Source organism: Molossus molossus, unplaced genomic scaffold (genome assembly GCF_014108415.1).
Source record: "Molossus molossus isolate mMolMol1 unplaced genomic scaffold, mMolMol1.p scaffold_m16_p_11, whole genome shotgun sequence".
In the NCBI taxonomy this organism is placed as follows: Eukaryota; Metazoa; Chordata; class Mammalia; order Chiroptera; family Molossidae; genus Molossus; species Molossus molossus.
Genome location: NW_023425346.1, coordinates 1850363 through 1870904, shown reverse-complemented (window position 1 = coordinate 1870904; position 20542 = coordinate 1850363). Strand labels below are relative to the sequence as shown.

The following is a 20542-nucleotide window of genomic DNA, read 5'->3' as shown; positions in this document are numbered from 1 at the left end:
GGTCGTTCCCTCGGGGGACTCAGGACTCACCCCTCACCCTGTCCCCTCTTCTTCCTCAGAAAGCCTGGGCTCCAAGGCCCAGGACAGTGAGATGCTAGGTCCGCAGTGAGAGCGAACAACGCCTCGGGCCATGTTGTGGAAGAAGGCGAGCGGCTGGGGCGCACGGGGGTCTGTGGGCAGAGCCTGCTGGCCGCCCTCCAGGCCTGAGCCCCTCACCTGTCTTTTCAGATTCAGACTCATCCCATCCCCCACACACATTCCAGCCACCCTGAATTCCAGAAACATTCTTCCCCAACCCAGAGCCTGTCTCCTTTGCCCTTCAAACCCAGCTCTGGGGTCACACCCTCGGAGAAGTCGTCCGTGGCCGGGATGGGTAGGCAGCCCTTCGAGGCCCTTGCCCTGGTCTCCGCCCAGCGCTGTGCGGCACTCCGCGGCAGGGGCCGTGGTTCTGTTCTCAGCGCGACACCCGCGTCCCGGCCCCAGCGGCAGGCTGTGAATGAGAATGGCTGGCACTGGATAAGATCACTGCAGCCACTGCGGCGAGTCAGCGAAGAGGCCGCGGCACCTCATGCCAGGAGCCAGCAGAATGTCCGCACACAGGCCCCTGGGGGCTCCGGGGCGGGTCTGCCCAGACCCAGAGGGCCAGGAGCCAGGCCCACAGCCAGTGATGATCTCTCCCCAAGTCCTGTGGTGGCTGCAGCCTGTGACCACCCCGTGCTCGCTGCCCTGACCAGTGGACATGTCTGCAGCTCCCCGGCCTTCCAGTCAGGAGCATCGCCCCAGGCTTGGGTACAGAATAGGGGGCACCACTGCCCACTCCCAGGGGCACCATGGACAATTCTCAGTGCCCAGAGATCACAGCCCACCACCCCGTGGCTCCAGATCACAGGCTCCATCCCCAACCCGTGGCCCATGCGGTGGACCTGGCCACACGCCATCTGCAGTGGCACTGACTCTGGATCAGAGGCCTGGCAAAGAGTGGACTGGCTGTGTGGGCCAGAGCTCCCTGGCCCCTGGAGCAAAGTGTCGGGCCAGCAAATCCCCAGGTCAGCGACCTGAGCACCTGTGTCACCTGACAGCTTTCTCAGGTTGGAAGAGCACCCTGCAGAGGGCCCAGCATGTGGCCTGAAGCCAGGCAGGGCTCCCAGGAGGGCTTCAGCCCATTCCCGGGAACCCCAACACTGCAGCCCCTGACTCAGCAGCACCCCACTGCTCTGAGCTGTTCTGCTGCAGAGAGATGGGACGTGCCCCTTCCGTCCAACTTCAAGACCTGAGCACTCCTCCTGGCCTTTCTTGCTCTCTAAGACCTGAAATTTTGCAGCCACAGCCCCTCCCCTGCACCCTGAAACCCAGCAAGCTTCCCCATGCATTACCCGAACGATGGTTGAGCATTGACCCATGCACCAAGAGGTCGCCAGTCTGATTCCCGGTCAGGGCACATGCCCAGGTTGTGGGCCCGATCCCCAGTGGGGGGCATGCAGGAGGCGACCAATCAGTATTCTCTCTCATTGATGTTTCTATCTCTCTCTCCCTCTCTCTTCCTCTCTCTCTAAAAAGAAAAAAAAAAGGAAAAGAATCTATACACCTGTGCAGCAGGTGTGCACAGAGCACCATGTGCCCAGCACCTGGAGGAGGCAGGACCTGTCTTCGTGGAGCAGGGGCTGCCTCCGGGCTGGAACAGGGAGAGCTGCCGCCCGCCCACAGGCCGGTCCACAGGGTGGGCCACAGGTGCCCAGAGCAGCAGGAGTTTCCCCAGCGTGTGCATGTGTATATGCGTGTGCGTGTGCATGTGTGTGTGTGTGTGTTCGGCAGCAGGACTATTTCCTCCCCAAGGACAATGAGAAACAACTAGTGTTACCATCATTTCAACAAAGAGACATTTAAACAAAAGTAGAGACATGTAATCTCAGAATAAAAGGTGTTCTTTGATATCAAACAAACTGGATGCAGCACATACATACACATGCACACACACACGCACACTGGCCTCACCTACATGCAGAAATACCTGCCCTAGAGTTGCGTCAGGAAACCCCAGGTCATCCGCTGACCCCACAGCCCACCACACATCCCAAACAGAAAAGACCACATCCCATGTGTAAGTCTAGACTCTGGGTGAGGATTTAGGGGGAGACTGGAGCCCCAAATCTGATTGAACAGGAAAGAGAGAGAAGGTCTTGGGGACCAAAACCTGTCACATGGCCTCCCTAATGACAGCCTTCCTGGTCGGGGCCTCACTCATCCACTTTGCTTGTCCTCCAGGCTACCGGACAGCTGACCAGGAAGCCCAGGGCAGCCACACAACTGGGTTCTGAGTCTGTTTCTTCATCTGCTGAGTGGGAATCCTCATGACCTCCCCAGGCTGCAGTGAGACTTTTTACCCAGCAGCTGGTGCACAGAGCTACACCATCAGCCACGGCTGTTGTTAAGTTAACATTTAACACAGAGTTCCCTTGGGGCGGGAAGGACCTGCTCTCTCTTCTCCAGTCTCCAGTCCAGAACCACGTGGCACCTCTTCGGGAAGGCAGGGACCCTGGGCACTAGCAAGTTCCCTCAAGGTGCGTCCCTTCCACAGACAGGAACTGCTCCTTTAGGCGGGCCCTCCCTGTCACCCACGTCCATTTAATCTGCACATGTACTCTGGCACACTCCAGCTGTCTAAGGTGAGGACGCGGAGGCTTAGAGAGGTCCATGTGACGTCCCCAGGTGGTCACTGTGCGAGGGGTCCACACCCAGAGCCCTAGTGTTCTCCCACACTGCAGCGCGGCTGTGGGGCTGCCACAGGCGGCCCTCCCGGCCGCGCCGTCTCTGCCGCCTTCCTCCGGCTCCCAGCTCCCCATCTGCCTCCCGCTGAGAGCCCTGCCCGCCCAGACCTGCTGTCTCTTCGTGCCCTGAAGAGTGGTGTCAGCATTGGTGTCCTCTTCTTTGCACTTTTAATCCCAAAAGTAGACTTGCCACAGAGGCAGCTTTAGAAAACACAGTATTCCAGGGTGACGTCCAACAGAAAGCCTTCCTCCCCCGGTGCCCTTTGACCTGGAGACCAGGAGCTTCCGCTCAGCCTCTCCCTACCCAATCTCTGTGCTGTGTGAGGACCACATGCATCCACACCGGAGTCCTGGGCACCTGCAGAGGGGATGCTCGTGAGAGGCTGCGCAGATCCGATCTGCTGAGGAAGCCAGCAGCCCCCCTCTGTCCTGCTGCCTTTCCAATCCCCTGTCTCCCCAGCTTCCTGAGTAAGGCTGGGTTTTACTTGCTGTACCCCCATCGCTAGAACAGTGCCCACCACCTGGGGGATGCTCAACATTTGTTTCATGAATAAGTGAATGAATAAGCAGCAGCATCCCTTTGCTGATGACCAAGTGGAACCCAGGCCCACAGTTTATGGGCAGGCAGGTCAGACCACCCGGGGACTGTCTGACCCGCTTCCCCACTGCGGGCCACCCCCTCCATTCACACACCCACACACGACCTGGGACCAGGGCAACGTCCTGAGCTAGGATCAGCCCAGGCTCAGCAGGGGTGGGCTGTCTGTGGAGGCCTGCAATGGACACGGCAGGAAGAGCCCTGGGCACAGGCCTGTGGAGGAAGGACGGGCTCCCGTGTGGGCTCCATCCCACTGCTCAGAGCTGGCGTCTGACAAGCACTCGCTATGCCTGGGCCCTTGTCCAAGCTTTACCCCACAGCATGTGAAGAGGAACCCTTACCATCCACATCTTACACATAAAGCAACTGGGCTCCGGAAAGTTCAGGCCCATACATGCACCTTCTCTTCTCCTTTGTGAGAGAGAGGCCTAACACCCAGGAGAGGACCCGGGAATTCTACAGCCTCGTGGAGAAAGAACCACGTGACGCTGGCCCTGGGTTAGGACAGGAGGGAGGGACAGAAGCAGTCTCCTCATGCTGTCCAACTTGGCCACTTGTCCAGGCAGAGTCCAGGCACAGCCAGGCCAGAGGCCAGAGGGTGAAGGCGAGAAGGGCCTTGGCAGGGCCAGAAGGCAGGAGAAGAGTTCAAGCCCCAGCTCCTCTGGAACCCGGGGTACAAAGACAGCCCTGAATCCAACACTTGACCGTGTACAAGCTCAGAGGAAAGAGATCAGACCAGGAATAAGTCTGGCCCAGGTCTACTCCCGACACACCACACACACCCCCCTCTGCTCAGGTGTACGGCAGTCTGCAGTCCTCACACCCACCCGCACTTGGGTCCACACCAGGCCCTCCTGGACACCTTCTCCACGCCCATGCACCCCATGTGCTCACCTCCTCTGCAAGGCCCTTGTCAAAAGAGTCTGCCTCTCTGGGAGCCCTGCCGTGAGCCAGCAGACTCTACTTGGTGGAGACTCAACCCACCAGGCCCCGCTGGGCCTCAGGGAAGCCTGGAGCCAGGCTTCCAATTGTCCACACCCACATTCCTTACCAAATGTCCACCCAGCCCCCAAAAACATTCCCCCAAGAGATGATGCCCAGCTCAGGAGCCTTCTGTGTGCAGGTGAGATGAACCATGTACATCAGTGACTCAAGCTCAGGGAGAAACTGATCTGAGACTAGAGAGGAGCAAAAAAGCTTGTACAAGCTCAAAGGAAAGAGACAGACCAGGGACATACAGAGAGCGAGCGAGGCAAAGGCTGAGCGGGGGCGAGCGCTGATGAGCGGACGGAGCAGGAGGAGGCCTCAGACACTCAGGCACAGAGAGACGGACGCCAAGGGGAAGGAGAAATGCAGAATATGGGTGAACAGGAGTATCTCTGGGGCCTGGGAAGGGGGAGGTGGGAGGGTCCCGGGCCTCAGCGACCCTCCAGGAGACCTGGGTGGGTTTCTTACTCCCAGGGACCGCTCTTCAGTGTAAGGAGTCTTCTCTTGAGGCTGCTGCGAGGATAAGGATTGGTTGTCAAGGCCTGATTCCTACCCAGGAGCCAAAATGGATGCTGCAGGAGGAGGCCTTGATCACCAGATGACACGGTGCCATCCTGGCCACGTGTCAGGGTCCTATAAATAACTGCCGCACACCTTCCCTCTATGAGCATCCCACGTGTCAGGGCCTTCTGTCCACTGACCACCTGCTGGGCTCCCCCAGACAGCGTACTCTCTCGCCCTGCAGGGCCTTCTTCCTCACCACTGGCCCAGCCCCATCTCAAGGCCAGCCTCCCTCATGCACAACCAGGAGGACTCCTGGGCAGTGGGCCTCAGCAAGGCGCAGGCCAGATTCCAGCCCGCCCAGCTGTCCCTTCTCCCCAACAATCCCTCCCCCAGGGGGCCAAGCCAGACAGCCTCTAATCCTGTCATCTGACCCAGCTCCACCCTAAATTGGCTCTACCCAGCTACCCTACTGAGGCCCAAAGATGGACAGTGTCATTTATAGAGGGTCCAAGAAGCTAAATACAATGGGGAGATGGCCTCATGGTGGCCGTGGCCTGAGCTGCAGGCACGGACTCTGCACCCAGGCACTCTGGGGGCAGCCGGGGGCTGGAAGGCAAACAGCCAAGGCGCCACGCTGGCAGACCTGGTGACCCTCCCCAGGTATTCTCATGTTCTCCCGGCACCAGGCCCTTTCAACTGTAGCTCCACGCCAGCCAGAGCCACACACACCCTGCTCCCCGCTCAGCCCAGGAGCAGGCACAGGACACATTTGCTAAAGAAGGGGAGGATCTGCTAAAGAAGGGGGGGATCTGCTAAAGAAGGGGAGGATCTGCTAAAGAAGGGGAGGATCTGCTAAAGAAGGGGGGGATCTGCTAAAGAAGGGGAGGATCTGCTAAAGAAGGGAGGATCTGCTAAAGAAGGGGGGGATCTGCTAAAGAAGGGAGGATCTGCTAAAGAAGGGGAGACAGAGGAGTACGTAGCACAAACCAGTCCACCCACAGGCCAGTGGAGGCTCCCACGCCGAGCCTCCAGGTGTCCGTGTTTGTTCATGAACAGCCACCCAGCACCGGCAGGGCCAAGCGAATGCCTCGTCCCTCAGGAGCACGCAGAGCAGCGGCGGAGGCGGACTGCTCCCTGGGTTTGCCAAGGCGAGACCCATGGAAAGGCCCACTGAGCTGGCTCCACAGGCACCAGAGGGCCAGCTTTCCTTGACCACACTGTCACCCTCCAAGTCCTGGTGGACTAACCTACCACTTGGCTCCGCTCAGGAAATGCCCTCCTGGGGTAACTGGACTGGGGTAACCACGTCACTCACTGATCTGACCAAGGCAGGTGGGGCAGGGGCAGGGGTGCCTGAGACCACTGACAACAGGAATGAGAAGTGGCCCTGCCACCAACGGGAGGCGCTGGGAGGCAGCCAGGCCAGGGCGCTCAGGCTGGGACGGCCTCTGAGCTGCAGGAGGGGGGTCCTGTGGGTCCAGTCACCAGATTCCCTGGGAAGGGGAACTCCAAGGGGCCAACAAGGGGCAGACAGAAGGAAGGCTACTTTCTGAGACTCCGCCAGGAAGCCGGTGGTGCTGCGCGCTGGCTTCTGATGGGGATAGTGCCCTAACCATGCCCACCAGTAGCCCTAAGCTGCTCCAGTCCCCTGAAGCCCCCGAGGGGGTGGCCGAGCCCTTGTGCAAGCCCAGCATCCGCAGCTGACCCGCTGTCAGCCAACTGCCCACAGCCCCTGCCACGAAACAGGCGCTGACGAGGGAGGGGAGGCAGCTCAGTGGGATCAGTGGGACCTATCTATCGCCCCTTCCATGGAGGGTGCACAGCCCAGGCCCACTGCCCCTGAATCACTGAAAGATGCGGCCGCAGTGACAGGGCCACCACAGCAAGGGGGACACAGCATAAGCAAAGGGGGGCCAGGGAGGAGGAAGACCTCAGGAATGGGGGCAGGGGACTGGTCTGGCTAACTCTGGGCTTCCCTGTAGTCTTCCTGGTCCCATAGCAGGAAGCCGGCTGAGGCCCAGAGCTGTGGCGCCAGGCCCCTAGATGGCTCATGGGGTCACAGAGGGGGTAGAGGAGTGACGGGACAGCAGCATCTGCCCTCCCCCACCTGGGAGCCTGAAGCCATCCCAGCACCCACTGGCTATCTATAGGGCTTTAATCCGTCCTCCGGTGGAGGGGGTGAAGGAGGGGGTGTTAACAGCTGGGACAGGCCAGTCTGCAGCTTGGCTGAGGGCCCTCAGCTCCGCCACAGCCATCCACCTCCTCAGCCTGGGACCACCAGGACGAGCTGAGGATTCTGAGGGAGGCATGGGGAAGCTCTTACCCATGCACCCCACTCCATCACGTGGCAGCATCCTTAGGGAGCCCTCAGGTCCTAGCTGCAAAAGTCATTGTTGATAAACAGTCACGAGCCGAGCAAGGGAAGGCTGGTGGTCCCGGGGTTCCCACCACGCCACAAATCCTGCGGGCATGGGGCAGAACCCGCGGGGACAGAACCCAAGGCAGGGGACTGGGGACCACCCTGGCGAGGGCACATATTCTGCAATCTCAGATTTCTGAGTCGAGTTGGCAGGGGAAGTGGCCTCGGTAGCTGGCATGATCCGGTGCCACTGGGGACAGAAGGCCGAGGGAGCCCGGCCCCCAGCCCCGGTCCTGCGTTTCCTGACCGCTCAGGGCGCTGGGGAGGCCAGGCTCCAGTCCCCGCCCGCGGCCAGCTGCCCCGGCTCCAGGGCTCGGGTTTCCCGAGGCGCCCTCCTGCCCCTGCGGCCGCCACCCGCCTCCGGCTCGGCTTCCCAGCCAGCAGTGGGCCCGGCAGCCGGGCCACCACCCCTCCCGTCGCCGGAAACGCGAAGCCCCCAGGGCCGCGCAGCCCTCCGTTCCCCGGAACTTCCAGGCCGCAGGCACCCTAGGGAAAGGAGCCCCGGCCTGCGGGGACGCAGGGACAGGCGGCGGGAGGAGGGCGAAGCCCAGAGGCCTGCAGCGCGGGCCGGGAGGAGGGGGCCCCCAGCACCAGGGGCTGTCCGGGCACCAGGGGCAGGCCGCTCCCCGCGCCGGGCCGCAGCACCCGCGGGGGCCTGGACAGCCCGGGGCTCCACCTCGTCCCAATTCTCCCGGCCTCAGGGCGGGGTTAGCCTGGCCCTCGCGCTCGGGAGGTCAGCGTGGGCCGCCTTTGCTCCGCAGACGCGCGCGGAGAAACCCGAAGTGGCCGGGGAGGGTGGGAGCGGGGACAGCGGCGCCCTCTCCTGCCCCGCTGCGGGGTGGGGAAAGCAGATGACGCGGACCGAGAGGGCGACCACAGCTGGGGAAGCGCAGCCCGCAAACCCGAGGCCTTCGGCGGCGGTCTGTCGTCCAGAGGTGACAGTGCCTGACCCCCCGGTGAGGACCAGTCCCGGGGGCGGGATGGAGGCAGGTGACCCGGACCACGCGGCTGCCGGGTCTGGGGCTCGCTCACCTTCTCCTGCGCACGGGTGAGCTTCTTCTGCATGTTGCTGGCAATCTTCCCCGCCGTCACCCCCTTGCTGCCCATCTCTGCCATGGTGCCGCGGGGGTCGCCCGGTGTCGGGCGCCGAGCTCCCAGCCCCGGCCGCCGGCTCCAGTCCGGCCCCACGCCGCGCACTGGAGAGCCGAGACCACTGGCGGGGGCGGAGCGTGCGCCAGCGAGCCAGCGACGCGGGGACCGAGGGAGGGACGGCGCGTGGGGGAGGGGAGGAGAGGGGCTGGGCCTGCAGCCGCGGTCAGTGCCCCTCGCCCACGGCCGACAACACACTGCCTTTTAAAGGGCCTCGCCCGCGCAGGAACCGCTTGGCAGGTGAAGGAGCGGCGCGCACATATGCTGGGCTTCGGTGAGCGGGACTCCGGGACCGGGACTAACAGGACAGTGGATCCCGCGCCGCCGCGGGCCCCGCTCTCCTTCCCAGTGCTAGCCTCCCGCAGCCCAGGAAAGGAAGCCAGATGGACAAGCAGGGTGCTTTCACAAAGCAGAGATAATGGTACCGCCCCTGGAATCCGGGAGCCCCTGTCTCCTTCCCAGGGCTTCTCTGGCCCTGCGCTCACACTCGGCCTCCGCAGGGCCTGCAGACTCACCGGTCTGCACCTGGGCTCTCTGTAGGCTTCCCGGGCGTGTTCACATTTCTGCCCCAAGCGCCTAGTCCCATGCCAGCGAGGTGCTCAGTCTTCCAGTTTGCTGCGAGTTATTTTATTATAACAAACCGAACATTACTGAACACTCGCTGTAGGCTTGCACTCGGCTAGGGGCCTCCTGGTCAGGCATCATTGCATTCGGTCTCCCTAACAGCTCTATGAGGTGGGCACTATTATTAAAATGCAGGATGCCACCGCTCTGCCACCCTGGAAGGTTTCTCAGGGGCTGTGGGTCGAGTTGAGTGGACATAGGTGTCCTGGAGGCCCTGCTAAGAAAGAAGAGGCCTAGACATGTCCAGTGCATGGACAGGAGCCAGGGCAGGGGTCCTGGGAGCAGGAAGAACTCTCGCAGACCATAAGCCAAGACCCCCATACAAGTGGAAAACAGGCCCAAGAGAAAGGTTCAGCCTGGGTTGCAGTCGCTTCTCTCTTTCCTCGCCTGGTAGCCCCCCCCCCCCCTACTCCCTGGATGCTTCTGGTTCCTCCCACCATTGCTCTGCTCTGTGCCTAGGAGTGAGAATCTGGCCAATTACTCCTATTTTACACAAAGGTAGACTGAGACTCTGCAGCTGCAGATAAGCAGAGACCCCGACCCAGGCCCTCCGGCACTAAAGCCCTCGGCAGATACACTGAACTGCTTCCCAGAAAAAGCACCAAGCACTGCATGGATGGAAAGCATTTTGTCAAAATTATTACTATAAATTCATGCCTGATGTGTGAATTACCAAAACAAAACCTGAATAGTGCAGCCTGAGTTTTAAGACAGCTTGCTCCTAAAAGTGCTTCCCCCTCATGGCCTCTCTCCTCCTCATTCCTCTTTAGTCCTTTTCCCAGCCCTCCTCTGAGGGGCGGAGGTCAGCACAAGTCAAAGCCCACTACAGTCTGCCCAGGCACCGGCGTCTGCTACGCTGCTCTCTGGTGTTTGAAATATCACTTGACAAAAAAATTGGAAGCCACTTACATGGTTTTCAGTAGGGCAGGGTCAGCTGGATGGCACAGTAATCACTGGGGGCCTTAACCACCATTGCAGAGATTATGTAGCAACATGAAAATAACCCTTTTGGTATAATTATGAGTGAAAGAAGATAAATTGTGCGTGTACTATCCTTACAACCACCTAAAAATAAATATAAATGCTCACGACTGAAGACCTGAAAGAGCCCAAAGGAAACAGATGTGTTAAAATCAAGACAGTATGGCTGATATTTTTCTCCTTAATTTCCTCAATATTCTGTACTATTCTATATTGCCTTCATAACTAAAAACACACACAGCTCTATGTTCAAAGAAGGTAATTCTTCATTTGATTTCTACATTGGAAAGACTTTTCCAAGCACAAAAGCATTGGAGGATATATTGAAATGCTAGTTTGGTGTTACATAAAAATTAAGATTTTTTAAAGTTCAAATAATACAAATATGTAGGGTAAAAGTTTGGAAGGAAGTGCTCCAAAAATGTCAATACAAATCCAGGAGTAGGAAGGTAGGGGATTTTTACTTTTTTCTGTGATTTTCTACAGTATTTTTTTTTATTTATTTATTAATTTTTTTAACCATGGTAGCCCATTGTCTTTACTATCAGGATAGAAAAAATCTATTTCCATTTTGAAAAGACAGTTGGCATAAAAAAAATTAAAGTGTAAGAAACTAGGAAAATATTTTTTAAATAAAATAGAAGTCTTACAATGCATAAGAAAAACAAAGATCTCACTATATAAATGGGTGGCTGGTACAAATGGACAATTCTCAAAATTGGAGATTCAAATGATCAAATGGGTTTTAAAAGTTCAGTTTTACCAGGAAAAATTAAGTAATTAAATCAGCGAAACCATTTTTTTAAATGGCATTACTTACAAACAGCGCCAGGCTCCCTCGCGCCCCTGTCGGGAGTGCAGCAGACGGCGGGGTTCGGAAAAGCAGTCTCGTAGGATGTATTAGGAACCATCAAAAAAGTTATCAAAATATTCATATTCTTCAGCCCTAGAATCTCAAGTCTAAGAATGAATTCAACATTTTCAAGTCTTTAATAACACAGATGTTCATCATAGTCATCATAAGTGCATGAAGCTGAGGACGTGAGTGTGAACATGATCATCCTGTTGTCAGTCCAGTCTGCTCACTCTCGGCCTGCAGACATTTCTGAGCACCTCCTGAGCACCAGCCCTGGGCTCACGCAGAAACAGCGTAAAGGCCCTTCGGGGTACATCCCGTGTTGGGGGTCTGGGGGTCTGGGATTGGAGGTTCTCTGAAGGGGTGATGCTGAAGACCTGAGATCAGTATTGACAGACAGCAAGGAGGGGGCCTGGTACCTGGCGGAGCCCTGAAATGTTGATACCAGAAGAAACTACCAAGCAAGCAAATGTCTTTCTACCCTTCAGCACCCCGGCCCCTGAGCCCTGCACCGCTCTCGCTCCCACAGCACAGGCCCGGGCCCTCCTGTCCGGCCCGCCCCGGCCCCTGAGCCCTGCACGGCTCCCGCTCCCACGGCACAGGCCCGGGCCCTCCTGTCCGGCCCACCCCGGCCCCTGAGCCCTGCACGGCTGCCGTTCCCACAGCACAGGCCCGGGCCCTCCTGTCCGGCCCGCCCCGGCCCCTGAGCCCTGCACGGCTCCCGCTCCCACGGCACAGGCCCGGGCCCTTCTGTCCGGCCCGCCCCGGCCTCTGCAAAAGGCCGATTACCACCTGCGATTCACTCGGCTACAGTATACACATACATGAAATGTTTATCAAAACGACAATGCTCATGAAGTTTTTGTGACGGCGAAGTGCCTCTAATGTCTTGTTAATATAATGCAGGATATTAAATCGCATAACACATATTGCCAACTGCTGTCCAAAGGCAGTTGGTATCTCTGGGTGGAACAATTCAGAGTAGGGGGGGAGTTGTTGTGTTGTTGTTTTTTTGTCTTCTTTATTTTCCAAATTTTACACATGTATAATTTTTGTAATAAAAAAAAAAGCTATTAAAAATACAAATTTTTTTATCCTCACCAGAGGATATCTTTCTATTTATCTTCAGAGTGGGAGGGGGAGAGAGGGAGAGGAAGGGGGAAAGAGAGAAACATTGATGTGAGAGAGACACATCGACTGGTTGCCTCCTGCACGACCCTGACCAGGGCTGGGGATGAACTGTAACCAAGGTACATGCTCTTGACTGGAATCGAACCGATGACTCATTGGTCCGCCAGCCAATGCTCTACTGCTGAGTCACAACGGCTAGGGCAAAAAAATACAAATATTTTGTACTGAAATGAGGGAGCTGTGCCCCGAGACTCTGGTTAGGCAGCCACAGTGTGGCAGAGCAGAAAGAGATAACACAGAGAGTGTCTGTGTCTGCACATCTGGGAAGTAAAGTCTGGGAAGTGACTTTCCAAACCATGAAGAACCCAGACGGGCGAAGGGCAGTCTTCCCTTCCTACACAGAGGGAAAAGCTCCACTCTGTCTTTCTCCTGTTCTTCAAGAGGCTCCGAGCCAGCACGACGACTATCACCATCACTGTCTTACAGAGCAAGACATTTTTGTTTGTACTGTTTTGACTGTCAGAAGAATCCTGTGCTCAAAGCAGTAGGACTTCTGTTTCATAGCAGAACACTTGGGGAGCACGAGTGCACCCGGAGGTGCAGGTGGGTGGGCCCTCTGTTGCATCACAGGCCCCTGGCAGCTGGAACAGACAGCCTTCGTACCTTCGACCTGCCTTGGGCTTCATCCCCTCGAAAGACAGGGAGGATCCAGGAGACTCCAGCAGAACCCGGAGGGGATCTGTCTTTCCAAAGCATTATTTCAGGGCAACATATTGTGATATGGTGTCCAAAAAGGGCCCCTGACTCCAATTATCCTCACTCCCTCTTGTGTAAAATGCCACCATGAGTCCGGCAGTGTGGCTCAGTGGCTGAGCGCTGACCCTGCACTAAGAGGTGGTTGCTTCAATTCCCAGTCAGGGCACATGCCCAGGTTGTGGGCCCGGTCCCCAGTGGGGGGCATGCAGGAGGCGACCAATCGATGTTCTCTCATCCATGTTTCTATCTTGCTCTCCCTCTTCCCTTCTTCTCTCTCTAAAAAAGCAATAAAGAAAAACAAAATTTAAAAATGCCACCATGATATTGGGAGAGGAGCAGACCAATCTGGAGTCAGGTCAGCTCCTCATGTACCATTTTTCCATCTTGGCAATATTATTTAAATTGTTTCAGCCTTGTCTTCAATATAAGGAGAGGGGTAAATTGCATTCCGTAGACAGTTGTGGAAATAAAGAACAATATACATCAAGCCTAGAATATTGGAAGTGACGGTAAGCGGTGACTCTGGAGTGGGTGGCGATGCCGTAAGCCTGGTCTGCCCAGGGAACTGTCGCACTTTCTTCAGGAGCCCCCTGCGTGGTGTGGTCGGAGGCACCTTGTGCTTTGTGCCAGGACGTGCACATGCTCCAGGGGAGCCGCTCGCTGCAGCCGAGACCGGCTCAAGGATGAGTGCCTGGCCCAAGCAGAGCCAGTAAGCGCCTTCCCTGGGTGTGGAGGGAAGTGTGTTTGCAGGACACAGACGTCCCTCTTTCAGTGAGAGTTGCTAAGAGGCAGAACGGGAGTCTAGAGCTTCCAGAGGCCAGCTTGTTCGCCTTGTTAAAGATCCTCCCTAGAAGATGAAGTCAACAAGAGTCGAGAGTTAAAGGGTTGGGAACAAATAGAAAAGAGACAGAGAGACAAACACACCCATATTGAGAATGTGTTCCCATGCTGCCCGAGTCCTGCCCAGTCCCCACCTCCAGCTATCCAGCTACACAAACTGATATATCTTTTTCTTGCTATAGACAATTTGAGGTCACTTACAACCTAAAGGGTCATGACTAATATAAGTGATCACAAAATGTCCTTCTCAAAGACAACCCTAATGTTGTTTTAAGTTAGAGTTTCTCTTGAGTGTCTCTACCTGGTCCATTTGAATTAATAGAGGGTGTCCAAACTCGAACAGTTTTGAGTGCACAGGGTAAAAATACATAGTTACACCCAGCTAGTAGGCATAAACCAGCACTGTCCTGGGCAAACTGGGATGTCTGAGCACCTAGGTTGGGGGTAGGAGTTAGGAGTACAGGTGGGAAAGGAGACTAAGGCCATACCGTTCACAGTCTGTGTTTAGACTGGTGCTGACCACCACACCTGTCCATTTACCTGCCTGTCCAGCCATCCTTATCCGGATCCTTGCAGATATGGGAGGGTAAGATTCCAGAGGACATTCTGAAAGGACTCATGTAATCAGGCTCCACCTCCTGACTTCCCGACCTACTGACCCAGATGTTTAGCTCCAATCTCGATCCAATCCAACCATGCCCTCCAGGAGTGGCCTGGCCAGTCACAGGGCCACCTACTAGTTCCAGGATGTTTCCAAGGCTTTCAACAAAAATCAGTTACTCCCTTTTGCCACCAGCAAATGGAATATTTCTAAGAGCAAAAAAAAAAAAATGTTTAGGTGATTGACTCCCTTGTGTTCCTCTAACATATCTACACACTTTGGTGACCTGTGTATGGTCTCTGGTATGGCTGAATTGTAGTAAACTTAGAAGATGATGAAAACATGGGCTTCAGACCTGAAGTCCCTGGCTCTGTTGGTATCAGTCCTGTGCCCTGAGGCCAGTCACTGCTCATTCCTTTCAATGGAACAGGAGTGACAGGCAAGGCTGTCCTTGACGACTAAAGGCAGCACAGGCAGTCCCTGGCCCGGGTTAGTGGGCTGAGTAAATGGTAGTTACCATTATGACATCCTTTTCTGAAGGTCAGGAACAGTGTCTCTGAGTTCATTGGGTCTGTGGCCTTACTGGTGAGGCACAGTAGGCTGACCTGGACCAGCTCCACAGATGGGTAGAGTTGCAGAAAAGCAAACTTTGCACAACATTGCTTCAGTAAATCACTGCTGGCTTTCTTCAGAAGGAAGATGACAGCTTCTGAAATTACTCGCAGGAAACTTACTGTAATTATGTTTATCTAGGCAACAGTGGTTTATTAAACCAAGTGCAGTGACAAGATTGCACATGTATGTTTTTAAGCATTTCTAAAGTTTCACTTATTTATAAACAATTTTTTTTTATCCTCACCCGAAGACACTTTTGCATTCATCTTCAGATAGTGCGAGAGGGAGAGAGGGAGGGAGAGAGAGAAAGAAACATCGACGTGAGAGAGACACATTGACTGGCTGCCACCCACATGACCCCAAACAGGGCTGGGGACAAACTATAACCGAGGTACGTGCCCTTAGCGGGAACAAACCCAGGACTCTCTGGTCCATGGGCCAACACTCTAACTGCTGAGCCAAACCGGCCAGGGCTTTATAAACAAATTAACAAACAATGGGAATACTAAGAGGACTGGCTGGTTCCTTGAAACTGGGCTTCACTGACAAGTTACAAGGTGCCCTTTAGGAAAGCCATGCCAAGGTGCGGAGCAACAGGTTTACAAACACTGACCTCCTGAGATGCTGCTGGTGCTAGCTTTAGAACACAGTTTTAGCTACAATGATATTCCTTAAATAAAATACTGAAAAGCTGGACACAGCCCAATGGTCCAAGCATGAGTTGGTTAAATAAGTTAATTTCTAAATGTTGGTATATCTATATTTGAATATCGAGCTACCATTAAAAGTGGATAAGTAGAACTTCTTAAAAATGGTAAGTCTGCTCTTGCAAAGATATTGTTATGAAAATGAAGAGGAAGTCACTCAGATAAAAACTACTCATGATACTTATAACTAACAAAGGACTTGTATTCAGAATATATAATTGTTGTAACTAAATAAGAAGAAAGCAAGCAACCCACTTTTAAAAAAAGAGTGAAAGGATTTGAAGATATGAACCTTCATGAAAGAAGATGGTCATAGCACATGAGAAGATGCTAAACTTTACTAGTTGCAATGAGCTAACACTCCGCACTTCCCCCAAAATGGCTAAAATGAAAAAGACTGACAACATCAAGTGTTGATGAGAATGTGGAGCAACTGGAACTCTGCCTTGCGCCACTTACACCTTCTATCAGATTCTTTCTCTTTCCCTCATGATAATTTTCTTTTTCCATCTTTTCCTCCTAGACATTCTACTAAAGTTTAGTATGTGTACTTGAAGTCTAATTGTGGGCCCAGCTTCTTGTTTCACCCCCTGAGCATCTTTGTGGCTCAAATAACAACCTGGATTACGAGGAGCAGCCCAACTCAGATAGACCCAATGCATGCTGGGGCTTTTACTATGTCCTTCCTAAAGACATGCACACACATACCCAACTCGTCCCTCATTTCTTCACCTGGCAACCTGACAACCCCTTCTCACTCTTCAGATCCATTCACATGTCAACTCCTCCACAGAACCTTCTTCAACCTATCTCACTTGGACAGGGCTAAGGGACCCTCCTCTGTATGCCCCAGAATCCTGTGCTTGCCTTTCTTATACACCTAGAAACCCACCTCCCAAAATGTTACTATGTAATACTGAGGGGAAAGCACTCTGAGATCCAATTACTAATTCTGACAGTTAGTGAGGGTGCATCTATTGTGTTCCTCCTGGCCTGGTGATGACCAGAGTTGGGGGAGGAGGTAATGTTTCTTTGGGAGAAAGAATTATTTCTTTCCTAGACTCCAGCTTGAGAGATGGCAACCCCCTGCACAGAACTGTGCTTGCCTTTGAGTGTATGTGATGCTCACTTTGAGAACCACAGGCTCCAACTGAGGCTTCTGGGTGACAGGGACAGTGTCTGATAGGCTCTGACCCTCATGCCCTCCTTGAAGCCAGGCACAGATCAGGCACTTGCCAAATGTATGCTGGATATTGCCACTGCACCTGGTTCTGGGTGCATCCACCCAAGATCAGAAAAGATACTCAGAACCCAGGAGTGGGGAACCTACTCGGAGCTGATGTCTCATAAATGGGCAAGCTGCATTTGTTCAAAGTAGCCTGCCTGATTGTCTCCTCTCATGTCCCCCACCCTGTCACCTCTGTAAATGTGCTCTAGTAAGCATGAATATGATGTCATTGGCCATGCTTAAGTCACTTAGTTCCTGATGACTATGTTACTTCTGAAGTCGTTCTACCACACCGGCTTCATTTCTGGACCCTGAGAGCTGGGGAAAGCACTGCTCCGTGGCTGGCCTCTGGCTGGCGGGCCTCCGGGTGTCGGGTGCAACGGGGCGGACAGAACTACACATTCACTGAGTGCAGGTGGCCAGCATTAGTCTTCCAGTGAAATCATGTTTCTCACATTTTACATTTTACAGAGTAGGACACAGAACATAATAATAGTTTTTGTTCATTCTAAGTAAACATCTGACAATGCCCAATTCAGTGGGTTCTGACTCCAAAACAACAATGCTTCCTTAAATAAAAAATGAATGCAACTATGCGCACTCATAGGTAGTGGGGGGGATTTTCGTCCACAGTTCTGTCTGTGGAGAAACAGTTGCCTTCCTCTGCTCCTGTCCCTGAAACCCGCATCTCACTGCCAGCTCACTACGCCCTCTGCCCCCATTTCTCCAGACCTCGAGGGCCCTGGTCCTCACGCCGTCTTCCAGCCACTTCTCTCCACCACGCGGGCCCTTCCTCGTCTCTCTGCGCTCTGGAGCCCAGGTGTCACCCGCACAGTTATGTAACAGGTCTGTCCCAGAGCAGAGGAGCTTCCTCTGTGGCTGTTTTGGGACACCCAAGTTTGGTGGCCTCTCAGGCGGGTGGGCAGACATAAGGAATCATGTGTGGGCCACAGGTATAAACTTCCAAGGCTTCCTTAGGCACACCAACTGCACAGGATGCGTTTCTCCTGCCTTGCATGCCCGTTGTGCCTACTCTGAAGTTCTCGCAAACCCGGAGGGAATTTTTCTCCCTCTCCCGCTTCTGGGGCTCAGTCCCAGGGGCAGGACCAGCACATCTCTCGAGAACCTAGCATCATCTTTCTCCACTTTTCTGATGCTCCACAGTCCCACCATAGTAATAGCTTTCTGATCTGACAAGAGGAAGACTTCCTCTAGACTGACTCCTTAGGGACCGTCCCCCGTTAACTGGCTTACAAACAGGTCCAGGCTTTTAAAGTCAAAGCCCATTCCATGAGGTGATGAAAGGAGGGAGCTTTGTCTGTTTGAAACAGACAAGGTAGGGGGAACAGAAAACGCTGAGGGGAGAAGCCACAGTTAGCATCCCGGGGCCATGCTGTGTATGCCACAACAATAGTGTATACATGTAAACAGCTTGTGTAAACATTTGTTTCATACAGCTCCGCAGGGCCCAAGTGCAGCCAACCAGTCAGAGCAGAAACAAAGGCTGTTGAAAGGGAGCCTGCCTCCCGGAGGGAGAGCCCCATCAGCTCGCACTGGGCACTGAGCCTGGGTCCTGGACACTGGGGACTCTGCGGGGAGAATGTAACCGAATCCTCAGTCTGGGAGGAGACAGAAAATACTCTATAAACCACCCATAGCGGACCATCCTATGTAACAAAAAGTGCTGCCTCTTGCCCAGACTTCTACAAGTGGGAGAAAAACCTGAGCACGGATAAACATTCTGAATTGGTTTACAATTACAGACACAAAAATGTAGGCTGCGTTAGCCTGAGGTAACTGCCTCATACCTATAGCCGTGGGACCTGCACCAGAGGTGGGCAGGGGGCTCTGCAGGAACATCCTGGCACACCCATTCCAAAAGCCTGCCCTCGTCTGGCCAGAGTGGCTCAGTGGTTGAGCATTGACCCATGCACCAAGAGGTCGCTGGTCAGGGCACATTCCCAGGTTGTGGGCTCGATCCCTAGGAGGGGGCATGCAGGAGGCAGCCAATTGATGTTCTCTCTCATCAGTGTTTATATCTCTCCCCCTCTCCCATCTTCTCTCTAAAATCAATAAAGAAGAAAAAAGCCTGGCCCTTTGCAAGCCATCTGCAGAAATCAGATACCCCCCTGCAGTGAGCAGGCTTGGGCCCATCAGCTTAGAGGAGGCTGTGCTATAGCCCAGCCTGCGACCTTCCTGCACCAAGGTCTAGATGGGGACTGTTTGCAGCCAGAAAGAAGTGTGTTCCAGTCATTGCTGGAGGGACCCGGCCTGGTCTCTGGAACTATTGTGCTATGTTGTATCTACACAGCCCTGGTTACTCTGCGTCCAAATCCGCCTCCCTTTGAATCCGTACCTCCTTCAGGCCCCCCACCTCATCTGCACTGCCCTGCTGGGATCCTGGCCCATCCCTTCCAATCTGCCCTCGTCATGGTTATTCTGACCATGCCCCTCTCCTACCTCTCACAGCCTCCCAGGTTTTAGAATAAATCCCACAAACCTTAGATTAAAATGCAACCCCTGGCCCTGGCCAGTTTGGCTCAGCGGTTAGAGCGTCGGCCTTCGGACCAGAGAGACCCGGGTTCAGTTCCTGCTAAGGGCACGTACCTGGGTTGCAGTTTGCCCCCAGACCCAGTTGGGGTCTGTGGGTGGCAGCCAGTCAATGTGTCTCTCTCACATCAATGTTTCTCTTTCTCTCTTCCCCCCCTCTCTCCCTCCCACTCTATCTGAAGATAAATGCAAACAAATATCCTTGAGTGAGGATAAAAAAATAAAAAAATAAAATGCAACCCTGAGGGGCAGGCTCACACCTGCCTCTGCCCCTTCCTGTTCCCGCACTCCCAGGCTCAACCCAGTCCTTCCTGCTGACCCTCCGCTCCAGGCCTGGCACAGACTGATCCCTCGGCCTCACCAGCATTTCCGTCTTTGCCTAACTTGTTCCAGCTTCTCTTTCTAGACCCAGTTCAGTCCAGTCCTCTGGGCCAGTGACTATGCTCTGAGACCCCTAATTATCTACCCCCTAAGGAGCAGCCCCATCCATCACCATATCTGCAGGCCCGCCAGCCTCTGGTGCATGCTGTACTCAGATGCTTGCGAGAAGGAGAGCGAGTGGGATAGAGCAAGGAACGTGACACCCACTGCCCCTTTGGTGACCGGGATCCTTCCTCTGCCGCAGTCACCGCTGACCTCAGAACCTTAACTGGACAGCGTTTGCACAGTAGAATCTCATCCCAGCCCCTCCCCGACCCGCCTCTGTGATTCTCAGGTGGAGCTGTGGACCCCGGGGGAGCGTGAGGTATATGAAGGTGTGCGAGGGGGGCCATATCCTCTAGTGCACATTTTTTCTGAAGACGTTTTTATTTTGCCACAATTTCTCCTTCACTTTTAATTTTGAAATAATGGCAAATTCACAGCAAGTTGCAAAGTGGTAAAGAGATCCCAGGTACCTTCACCCAGTTTTCCTCCATGGCAATACCTTGTATAACTACGAAATATGAAGAGGGATTTTATATTGGTACAATGTATGTGTAGATTCGTATTAACCACCAGCTTCACAAAGACCTCCTGAGTGCTACCCTTCACAGTCACACCCTCCTCTCTCACCATCCTTCCTCCCTGGCTACCAGGAATCTGCTCTCCATTGACATAATTTTGTCATTTCAAGAATGTTATATGCAGGGAATCATAGAGTACTGGATGTTTTGAAATTAGCTTTGTACTCCACATAATGCTGTTGAGATTCTTCCCAGCTGATGCATCGATCAATAGCTCATTCCTTGAT

At 54.3% G+C, this 20542-nt stretch overlaps 1 protein-coding gene across 23 annotated transcripts in view; it reads right to left on the bottom strand.

Annotated features, from left to right (window-relative positions):
• The window catches only part of BIN1 (bridging integrator 1), a 53551-nt gene extending 45096 nt beyond the window's left edge, over positions 1–8455 (bottom strand). For all 23 annotated transcript variants that reach the window (XM_036253931.1, XM_036253936.1, XM_036253939.1 and 20 more), the window contains exon 1: positions 8306–8455. In XM_036253931.1, the coding sequence (XP_036109824.1) occupies positions 8306–8389 (84 nt within the window). In that variant the 5' untranslated portion in view covers positions 8390–8455. The remainder of the gene's footprint in view (positions 1–8305) is intronic.
• Positions 8456–20542: the final 12087 nt, after the last annotated feature.